This window comes from Nyctereutes procyonoides, unplaced genomic scaffold (genome assembly GCF_905146905.1).
Source record: "Nyctereutes procyonoides isolate TBG_1078 unplaced genomic scaffold, NYPRO_anot_genome, whole genome shotgun sequence".
Taxonomy (NCBI): Eukaryota; Metazoa; Chordata; class Mammalia; order Carnivora; family Canidae; genus Nyctereutes; species Nyctereutes procyonoides.
Window position 1 is genome coordinate 22,378,780 of NW_026575117.1, and position 11,529 is coordinate 22,390,308.

Here is an 11,529-nt window from a genome sequence, read left to right on the forward strand (position 1 = left end):
ATGGTAGAGACATACAAAGGAGCCTTCTATGTTCAAGTGTTAGGTCTTCTGTCACGAAGGTTTTCATTTTGACATCTTTAGGTACGGTTTCTCCTTGGATTCACGTCCTAGTTAGTGGAGTCTTTAGTGGCCCTGTCTGTTTAAGGACCTCATGATTGTAATGGAGTCCTTGTGTACGTGGGCTGGTCATTCACTGGATGAAAAAGGAGCGGGGAGGGATCAGGTCACTGACACCTTTCTAGGTAGAGACAGTTGCTCTGGGGACAAGTCAGGAAGGGGACTTCTGTTTGATATTTGAGGAGTCTTTTCTGACCAAGATGTTTTCCTGATGTCCCCTCCAACCAAGAGCTCTCTAGAAATTTCTAACCTGGGGCCCTGCCATCCTGACTGGGTCTCTGGGAGAGTCTCCGTCTGCCCCTCCTCACTGTCTCTCTGTACTCCTTTTTCCTTCTCCATCCTCCCCTTCCCCAACCAGGCCAGCTGAGCTGCATTGCCTTCCCACCTAAGGAAGAGAAGTACCTCCAGCAGATTGTGGACTGCCTTCCCTGCATCTTGATCCTCGGCCAGGATTGTAATGTCAAGTGCCAGCTGTTGAACCTGCTGTTGGGGGTGCAGGTGCTTCCCACCACCAGGCTGGGCAGTGAGGAGAACTGTAAGCTTCGACGCCTCCGCTTCACCTATGGGACTCAGACTCGGGTCAGCCTGGCACTCCCCGGCCAGTATGAACTAGTTCACACGTTAGTTGCTCACCAGGGCAACTGGGACACCATCCCTGAGGAGGATTTGGAGGTCCAAGAGGACAGTGAGGACGCTGCCCATGTTTTAGCTGAACTGGAGGTGACGATGCACCACGCTCTCTTACAGGTACCAGTCTCGGATTTATACAACAATTGCTCACATATGTACCAGCTTTTCCTGATTTGAGCTTTCTCACAGAGTGATTTGGCAATATATAGTCTGGGCTCTGAGCATTAGCTGATGGAGCACATAATCTAGGAAGTTGAAAAACAGACAAGGCCTGAACGCAGCAGGACCCTAAGCTATTCACTTATCGCCTTGCCCCCTTATCTCCCTTTCTACAATAGAAGGAATGTGCTGCTTGCATCTCGACAGGCTTTTACAGAGTAATTATGATCAGAACCAGAAATCCTTTTTCATTTCTCAGCAGGAAGGCATTGCTAGAATTGTCTACAGCCATCCCTGTCTGAAAGGAATGGTAAGATGGTGGATTATTCATGCTCCTAATCAAGTTGAGACCAAGTAAAGAATTCTGTGAGTTTTTCCTTAGATCTAGCCATTATTTACTAAGTGGGACAGATCATATCTCCTACTTCCTAAGGAATTGGAGAACCTGGGGACAGATCTGGCTCAGCGTAAGGAGATAGGGAGATCCTATCATCTTAAAGGATATCTTCTTGACTTCTCTCTTGAAGTAAACTCCTGAGGGAGAGCACAGCTCTTGTGGTGTCTTCTAAGAGATCTTATCGACTATCTGGTATTCATATCTCCACTTACGAAGGATTCAACTCTTGTGCTAGGCTTCCTCTCCTCTACAGCTGGGGTCGGGCTATGTGATTAGACTGGGGATCAGCAAAAAATGTGACTATATCAGGGGTCAGGAGTGGGTAAGATGAAAAGAATGCAGACCTGCTCAGAACAGAGTCCCATCACCTTGATTAGCTGTGCCAGGAAGGAAGGGCTAGGTTAACAGGACTAGAAAATTTTGTTTCTTCTTTCTTACAACCTCGGCACCTACCCCTGTTCTAAAAAGCCTGATCTCCCAGTCAATGAATGAGTTCTTTGGTTGTGGCCATGGCCTCTGACACTCTAGAACTAGAAACTGTCATCTCATTTCCTTCCGGAGACCAGATTTCTTTTATCTTGATAAATGCTAGAGGGGCTATGTACACAAGCCAGCATTTTCTTGGAGCAGAGTTTCAGTGGTACTTTCCTCCGTTTTCAGAGTGAGAGCTCGTACTCCTTAAGTCCAGGATGCTGAGAGGGTTCTTGCATAACGCTGACAAATAGCTCTGACAGTAATCCTTGTTTTTTGACTGAGGCTGCTGGGTTGGCTATGAACTTCTTTGTAGTTCGTAAGTATTTAAGCCATACACAATCTCTCTGACATACTGGTCCAATCTGGTTCCTTCAGGTTCCAATGGCTTTCAGACTTTTCTAGAGTTTCTTTCACTGGGGTCACCTGGCTGGCTCAGTTGGTAGAGCATGATCTTGATCTTGGAGTTGTAAGTTTGAGCCCCACATTGGGTGTAGAGGTTACTCTAAAAAATTTATATATATGTGTGTGTGTGTGTGTATGTATATGTACATATGATTTCATTCAGTGTAAGAAATAATATTTTCTAACAGGATCTAGTACGTATATACAATATACATTAAAATAACATTTCAGGGATCCCTGGGTGGCGCAGCGGTTTGGCGCCTGCCTTTGGCCCAGGGCACGATCCTGGAGACCCGGGATCGAATCCCACGTCGGGCTCCCGGTGCATGGAGCCTGCTTCTCCCTCTGCCTGTGTCTCTGCCTCTCTCTCTCTCTCTGTGTGACTATCATAAATAAATAAAAATTAAAAAAAATAACATTTCATGAAACGATACTTTTACTTTTTATAAAACACACTATTGTCTATTTTATTTGATTTCATTTTTAAAAAATGATCGTAGCTGCTACGTTCTGTGTTACTGCTTAAAAAACACTGTTAGTAGCTTTCCTGACTGCTTGCTATAGGTTGGGTGGTGGTTCTTCCTGTTCTTGCCTTTTAAAAAACAATCTTGGAATGTGAACAAAGCCATGTGCAGGAGAAGCACATCACTTGATTGATTTCTCTGGGTCCCTTCATTTTATTGGTTTTAATTTTTAATGCTCATTTACTTTTGTTCCATGAATTGAGGCAATTGGAGCAAGTGCAAGGCAGGAGAAGGAGAGCCGTTCCCCAGGCGCACATCTGAGCACACAGCTCACCGGGGAGAGCTCCCCTGGCCTGCTCCTGATGTGTGTGAAGCACTGCACTGAGCTCCTGGTTGAGGAGGAGGCTACTTGGTTGGGAAGTCAGTATACCAGATCAGCTTTCTCTCTGTACAGCTGAAATACATATTTTCTTTCTTGAGGAATATTCTTCTCTTGTCTTGAGGAATTCTCTAGCCTCTTATGTTCTGTTTCATGTGGTTTTTGAGACTTCCTTAGCCAGTATTTCTCCGCATCTGCTTTATTCTCCAGTGGTTTTGATGTAGAAATAGCAACGGGCCCCAACGGTTCTAAGTTTGGAACCCCTTGATGCCAGGCCTCAGGGAAGCCTGAGTAGCCTTTGTGGAGCTCAGGCCCTGCTCTCCCACTACAGTCGGGCTCCTGTCTTCATTACACTCATGGGCCTCAGTGCTGGGGGCTCACAGCCAGGGGCTCTTCCTAGCTAATCTTGAAGATTTTTGTGTCAGTGAAAAAGATCTTTTTGTTTAATTCCAGCTATATTTAGGACCAGTGAGATAGCTCTAAACAGACATTGCATTTGGTTTGCAAAGAGGGTGGTAAAGAAAGGAAAACTTAGCTCAAGGAAACCAAGACTGAATTAGGGGAAATGAGATGTTCATTTTCAACTGTCAGATTATCAAAGCAGAGTTTCCCACTACCCCCTTATACAATGGTCATTCTTCTGATACGGTGCTTTAAAGGCCTCATAAATTAACCAGTTTCAGTGTGTTCCAGAATAGGCTAACCCATGTGGACCCACAGTGCTTGGTATTCCCAGCTTTTTAGCTCTGGGTCTCCTGAGATTTTCAGTTCATAATTCAACAGCAGAGGAACACCATCACACTGTTAGTTTCTGTAACCTCATTTCATGTGGAAACATAGTAATTTTCCAACTGGCAGCACATTTCACCATTGACCAGGCTTACTAGGTCTGTCTCCACATATATACTTCCCCTACCCCCTACCTGGCATGTTTACTACCACCCCTTCTTAGGAGTCCAGTGGAACACGAGTGTCTGCTTTAAGTTGCCTCAGTCTGATATGTGTGTGTGTGTGTGTATTTTTCCCATGAACACCCATAAGAAAAGGGAGTATCAAGGAGCTGAGATGATGAAACGTTCGCAGTGTGAGGGGGCACTCCTGTAGCCTGCCTGTGGTGTTTCACTTGTGTTAACTTACAGAGCCGTCAGTTGTTCTGCTGACCTGTTTATGTCCACCCTTTGGACAGATGTACATGTCACCTGGCAGCCAGACTGCCACACGCTGACACGACTCTTTGCTCAGAATGATGTCTGATGGGGTATCTTTGAGGAAACTGAGGTAGACTGTCATGTTTGCAAGTAAGTCTGATGACTTGCAAGTACATTTTATTTTTAACTCTAACTAGTTGGAATAGTAAAGTTTTCTCTTTATAACCCTCAGTACTGGGCAGCCCAGGTGGCTCAGCGGTTTAGCGCCACCTTTAGCCAGGGGCATGATCCTGGAGACCCGGGATCGAGTACCGTGTCAGGCTCCCTGCATGGAGCCTGCTTCTCTCTCTGCCTGTGTCTCTGCCTCTCTCTCTCTGTGTCTCTCATGAATAAATAAAATCTTAAAAAAAAATAATTACATTATAACCCTAGTACCCTCAGTCTCAGTCAATAACTGGCAATGGAAATAATCTATTTTTAATATCATACAGACATTGGTACTTCTAAGTTCTCAGCCATTAATACTTTCACAACCCAAAATTGTTATAAAGGATTTTAGTTAAAAATGACAAAGGTTTATGCAAGACTTTAACCCCCAAATTTATTCAACATTGTTGCTAGAAAACTAGCCTCTCTCAATTTTTATCTGTTCATTGGCATTTATGATGGTGCCTATAAAACTAAATCTGTTGTGTGTTGTTCACCTTTAGTTAGATACCATATCTTTTCTTGAATGTCTCTAGATTGAAAGATAACAGTTGATTGGTAAAAAGGCGGAAAGAAGGCTGTGTGAAGGTCCTTGGGGCAAGAAGATAACCTTTAAGAGGAGATAGTATATGGAATTGGGTAAAAAAATGGCCCTTCCAAGGGAAAAGACCCAGAGTTGGGGTAATATGTATATGATGGAGAATGGCACTCTCGAAATACAATTACAGTAAAGAAACTGTGATTATACGGGGCAAAGAGAAAGGGGAGCTAAAGTGTTATGTTAAAAAAGGGTATTGGAAGTTCAGGCAAATGCGAAATTATAAATTCCTTCTAGGCAGTGAGCCTGTACCCTTCATATTTAACATCTCTCTTGGCTCTCCCCGAACACATACTAACAGATGTAGTAGAATATAAGCACCTGCGTATCTGCGTATGTTGCAGGTTAATTTCTCTATTAAGGAGGTTGGTGGTTTAGAGGCAAGTTTTGTTGTTGTTGTTGTTTTAAATCCCTCTGCTCACTAAAAAGTAAAAAAGAACAGCTTGGGGCAGCCTGGGTTGCTCAGTGGTTTAGCTGGTTTAGCACTGCCTTCAGCCCAGGGCGCGAACCTGGAGACCTGGGATCCAGTCCCACGTCAGCTCCCTGCAGGGGACCTGCTTCTCCCTCTGCCTATGTCTCTGCCTTTCGCTGTCTCTCATGAATAAAAAATATATATAATCTTAAAAAAAAAAAAAAAAAAAGGACAGCTTGAATCTGAGGCTGTGTTTTTTCAGTTTACCACCAGTGATTCATTTGTGGCCTCCCAAGGTTAGCTCTTGGGGAGAAAGTCTGGCAGAGGTTATAGTCTTAATCTTCCTCTCTTGTGTTGTTTCTGGGGTCCCATCTATCTCTTTCTTACACCCAGAGGCTTCCCTGTTTTCACCACCTCAAAGATCTGTGTGTGTTTCACCTTGAATCAAAGATGGTAGGGGTAGGGGATTCAGAGACTCAGCGGCTGAAAATACTGTCAACAGGCAGAAACTGTTGTTTGGGCTATTGTTCTCTTTTGGACTTCTTTCATGGTATCTCAATCAGTCCCTGCAGGATTGCCTCATGGCAGAGCCTTTCCTTTGTAGGATATATTTCTTCATCTAGAACACTAGGATCGTCAGGATCCCTAAAGTCATCTTGTCCTTCCTTTATTCATCTTTCAGAACCTGCCTAACATCAACCCAGACAATTCTTGACTCACGTGGACCTTCAGTAACTGTTAAAACATCTCTTTATAGTCTAGTGGACCTGGATGTACATCCTGGCCTGTCATTTAACTGACGGTGTGACTGGGCTGGTTCCATTGTGGGGGAGCAATCCATATCTTCTAGGACTGGTGTGAGGCCACAGTATGAGGGTGTGTGTGAGGATGTAGCACAGTGTCTGTCACAGAATAAGCCAGCTTCCTCCTCACCCCCCCCCCCTTTTTAAAAAAGATTTTATTTATTTGAGACAGAGAGAGTACACAAGCAGGGGGAGCTGTAGGCAAAGGGAGAGGGAGAAACAGACTTCCTGCTGAGTCAGGAGCCCGATGAGGGACTCAATTCCTGGACCCTCGGATCATGACCTGAGCAGAAGGCAGACTCTTAAATGACTGAGCCACCCAGGTGCCACTCCCTCCATCCTTTGAATGTATTAATCAGCATCCTTGAGAAGAGAATTTATCCCTCTCTCAGTCACCCATCCCTTCCCTAACAGCCATGGGGGTTAGGATGGTTAGCCATCCCTTCCTTTTGTCAGTCCTAAGTCCTTCTGGTTCCAACTTAGCTATCATTACTGTTCTGCTCTAGTTAGAGTCAAAGTTCTTCGTCATTCCTTATGAAGTTCTTTGTAATGAAAGAAGAGAAAGATGTTATTAAAAGGTAAATAAGACAAAAGTCATAAGGTTAAAAGGTAAAGTTTTCCCTTCCTCCTTCTCTCTTCTCCATTTACCACTTTGTCTCTGCTTTGATGAATCTAGTAAGTGACAAGAATAAAGCTTCAGATTCCTGCTTTCATCTGTATCTCTGGGTACTGGATGTTTGAATACCCACAAGGTAGATCACATAGAGGCTATTCGATATGTATTCAGCCAAGTATTTTCTACAGTGTAACAAGAACAGAGACCTATTTTCCTTCATATGTAATTAGTACTTAAGAGTAATCCTTCTGGGAACCATGTAAAAATGAAGAAAAATCAACCTGTGTGAAAACAAACAGGAAAAACATCTCAACTGCCCCATGAGAATGGCACGGGAGGAGAATGGACAGTAAAGGTCGGTAGACTAGAGGACAGGGATTGAGGTCAGGCGCGACGTGGTCAGTTGCTGAGCAAGGGCACGGCTATATTATGTAGCTGTGTACTTCTTTTCTGTGTGTTGTCAACCCAAGGCTTCAGAACTGTAGAGGAAGTAAAGACCTTTGTGACCTGCCTGATCTCCTGGCAGTCTTATGTTTAACCGTCAGTTTATATACTTGTCCTTGGCCAGAACTGAATTTCAGGGATGTGCCATGAGCCATAAGAGCCAGTGCTTTTAGGAAGTGGTCAGGCTTCTTCAGCGATCAAGCGATTTCTTCTTGGCATTTAAGGTAATGTCATTTTATATCAAAGACAAAACCTAAGAGGGCAGTTCTAGTGTTTGCAGAGTAACAGTCTCCTTTCTGTTCATTCTCTTAATCTTTTCTGAGAAAATTGATGATTGGCACACCAACCTCTGTAGATTCCATAGATTTGTGCAGAATGCATTCTATGAGAGAAATCTCTTTAGGAGTTCACTGTGACTCCCACTGGGAATTCTGGGGATACTCTTATTCCCCGAGATTCTTTTTCCCTGAGTCAGTTAGGAGCAAAATGCTTATTCACCACTTTATTCTTGGAGGAGGAGGCAAACAGCAGTTGTAACTAAGTGTGTGGGATATGGGTTGAAAGATAGGAAGTTTTACATATGAGTATTGAAAATGGTTTTGAGCAGGTAGTGAAGGTGTCATTTATTCATCCATTCATTCCACACGTATTTCTTGGATGCTTACACAGTGCCAAGCACCATTCTAGGTGCTACGATGGCCAATAGCCTTTTAGAAAACCGTCCAAGGTCAGGCCTCCCTCTCAGGTGGCCATAATAGGGCCCAGAACAGGCCTGGCTCATCCTCTCTATATTAATTGTTACTTTTTCACTCCTTGTCTCCAGGAGACAGTGCTGGCTTCCCTTTTTGTTTATAACTGTCAGGGATGAGTCATCCTTCACCCCAAGTGTCACCGAATCACATAGCACATTCCAGTCTGGTTTGTACCGCTGCCAGGATGTCAGGCAGGAGGCTCTTTCTGCCTGGCTCCCAGTGCTCACGGTCATCAGCACGGTGAGACCAACTGCACACATTAATTCACTGGGGAATGGAGAAGAACAAGCGTGGTATTGTTTTCTATCCTTTTTTGTTTAGTACAAGATATATTTAGGAGTGAACAGGTTCTTTCTAGGTGCCAGTATATCGAACAGTACCTGCCATTAGAAAGCCCTGAATCCATTTTTGTTAATTTATTTATTTTAAAGATTTTAATTTACTTATTTGACGGAGGGAGCAAGGGAGCACAAATGGGGAGCAGTAGAGGAAGAGGGAGAAGCAGACTCCCCACTGAGCAGGGAGCCCAGTGCGAGGCTGGCGCCCAGTGCAAGGCTTGATCCCAGGACCCCAGGATCATAATCTGATCCAAAAGCAGACGCTTAACTGGCTGAGCCACCCAGGCGCTTCCTGTTCCTTTCTTAAGTGAATTTGTACCTGTGAGCAAATAAAGTCAGCAGTCTCCTAGGAAGGATATTGGTTCTGCAAGTGGACCCCACAGCTTTTGGTGTTTGTGCACACAAAATGGTTCTTTGAAGAAAACCTAGAAATTTATTTTAGAATTTTAAGAAAATTGAGGTGCCTGGGTGGTTCAGTTGATTGTCTGTCTTCAGCTCAGGTCGTGATCCCGAGGTCCTGGGATTGAGCCTCACTTCAGGCTCTGTGATCAGTGAGGAGCCTGCTTCTCCTTCTGCCCCCTGGCTCCTGCTTTTTCTCTCTCACTCTCTATTTCAAATAAATAAATAAAACATTAAAAAAAGAATTTTAAGAAAATCTGTTATAAACAAGCAAACAAAATTATTCCTGACAATTTTCTATTTAGAAAATACCTCGTATTTTGGTTTGCTTATTTAGGCTTTCTTCTCTTGATATTCCTGTAATAAATTAGATTGATTTATATATATATTTTTTTAAGTTTTTCTTTATTCATGAGAGACACACAGAGGCAGAGACATAGGCAAAGGGAGAAGCAGGCTCCTCACTGGGAGGCCGATGGGGACTCAATCCCTGGACCCCTGGGATCATACCCTGAGCCAAAGGCAGATGTTCAACCACTGAGCCACCCAGGTGTCCTGGTTTATATCTTTAAAAATGGTTTGCAACTTTACTTATTTATTTTTGTTTTAAAGATTTTATTTGAGAAAGAGAGAGCTTGTGCGCATGAGTTGTGAGGAGGAGGCAGAGGGAAAGAAAGAAGCAGACTTACATTGAGCAGGGAGCCCCAGTGCGGGGCTTGATCCCAGGACCCTGAGATTATGAACTAAACTGAAGGCAGAGGCTTAATCAACCGAGCCATCCAAGTGCCCTGGTTTGCAACTTTAAAATAAATATTTTAAAAAACATTTTCACCTATAGTTCTCTACCTTACTGTAATGTTTCATTTTTTAGGATTCTCTCCTAGTCTTTATCAAATTATTATATGTATTGTAACATTGGCATTTAGGCAATTGCGTGTTCTACTCTAAGCCTTAAAAGTTCTTACCCACTTTTTGAATATGCCTCATGAAGTGATTCATACTCTAGCAGTGTGACTCAGGGTAGTGAAAGGAGGTTTGTTTTGAACAGTGGGATGAGTGTCAGACTAGTCTACCAACCAGAAAACATTTCATGCAATTCAAGGCTTAGATGAAACAGCAGATTTCTTCTTGGCCTAGTCTTGGATGGAAAGTAGCTGGATCTTTAGCTCAAATTAGAGATGATGAGATGCTAAAAGCACTTTTAGCTTTGGGAAGTTCAGAGTGGCCAGCCAAATAACAAGTGATCTACCTTAGAATTAAACTTACTGGTTCTTTATTGGGGAAAAAGATGAGATCTTTGTAAAGCTTTTTTGGGGATGGGAGATCTCTCTCTCTCTCTCTCTCTCTCTCTCTCTCTCTCTCTCTCTCACACACACACACACACACACACACACACACACACACACACACGGTACATGAAACAATAGGCTGGCATTTCCCAGCCTTTCTTACTTTCTAGGGAAGGAGATCAAAAAGGAAAAGGTCCTAGGTTTTGGGATCCCTGGGTGGCGCAGCGGTTTGGCGCCTGTCTTTGGCCCAGGGCGCGATCTTGGAGACCCGGGATCGAATCCCACGTCGGGCTCTCGGTGCATGGAGCCTGCTTCTCCCTCTGCCTGTGTCTCTGCCTCTCTCTCTCTCTCTGTGTGACTATCATAAAATAAATTAAAAAAAAATTAAAAAAAAAAAAAGGTCCTAGGTTTTTATTTAAAAAAAATTTTTTTTCGGGGGATCCCTGGGTGGCTCAGCGGTTTAGTGCCTGCCTTTGGCCCGGGGCGTGATCCTGGAGTCCCGGGATCGAGTCCCGCATCGGGCTCCTGGCATGGAGCCTGCTTCTCCCTCCTCCTGTGTCTCTGCCTCTCTCTCTCTCTCTCTGTCTATGTCTATCATAAATAAAAAATAAATCTTTTAAAAAAATAAATAAAATAATTTTTTTTCATCAAAAATACTAAATAAAGAATGAAAACAATATGAGTCTGAAAGAAAAGAAATAATTGCATATGTTTTACATTTTAAATAAGTACATTTTCAACATCTGATAAATGTTAAGGACACAATTTTGACAGTTTTGTGTTAAATTCTTTTATAGTTCTGTAAAATGTGCTTGAATTCTGTGGAGGATTGATTTTGAGTTTGTAGATCCCTAAAGACATCCCACTTGGTGTGCATACAATGGTGATACAGGCACGAGTTTCCAAGTTGACCTTTAGGTCTGGAATGCCAGGCAGAGTAGACTATTTCAAAGATATAGATGAGCAACCTATGGATAGAACTATATGCTCTTTAAGTGCCTCAGGATCCTCAGGAAAGAAGTAGAACACAAAGTAAAAACTATTGGCTATAAAATGACCTGTAGAGGTTTGTTTCTAAACCAAAAATCATACTTGAAACTCACTTTAGGATCTTGGCTATAACAGTTATGATTGGGTTTGGTCATATGTAACAGACAATCAGAAAACTGGGCTTGCTTAAACAAGATAGAAGTTAATTCCACCCCCCCCCCACCCCTGCACATGAAAGAAATCTGAAGCTAGGATAGTGAAGTAGCTCTGGGGGTCCACTGATCCAGCCCTGCAGTCAGGCTCCTTGCTCAGCCAGGAGCCTTCTTTCTTCTCCCTCTCCCTCTGGCTCTACCCACTACCCCCAGCTTGTGCATGCTCTCTCTGTCTGTCAAATAAATAAATACAATCTTAAAAAAAAAAAAAAGAAAAAAGAAAGAAAAGAGAAAAGGCTTTCCTGAAAGCCCACCCACTTATTTTCAGTCTGTAAAGGCCATTGCCTTCCCGATAATGC

The 11,529-nt window shown here is 43.3% G+C and overlaps 1 protein-coding gene across 2 annotated transcripts in view; it reads left to right on the forward strand.

Annotated features, from left to right (window-relative positions):
* DSTYK (dual serine/threonine and tyrosine protein kinase) overlaps window positions 1-11,529 on the forward strand; it is a 51,782-nt gene that overhangs the window by 18,878 nt on the left and 21,375 nt on the right. For both annotated transcript variants that reach the window (XM_055334179.1, XM_055334180.1), the window contains exon 2: window positions 476-864. In XM_055334179.1, coding sequence (XP_055190154.1) covers window positions 476-864 — 389 coding nt within the window. The remainder of the gene's footprint in view (window positions 1-475; window positions 865-11,529) is intronic.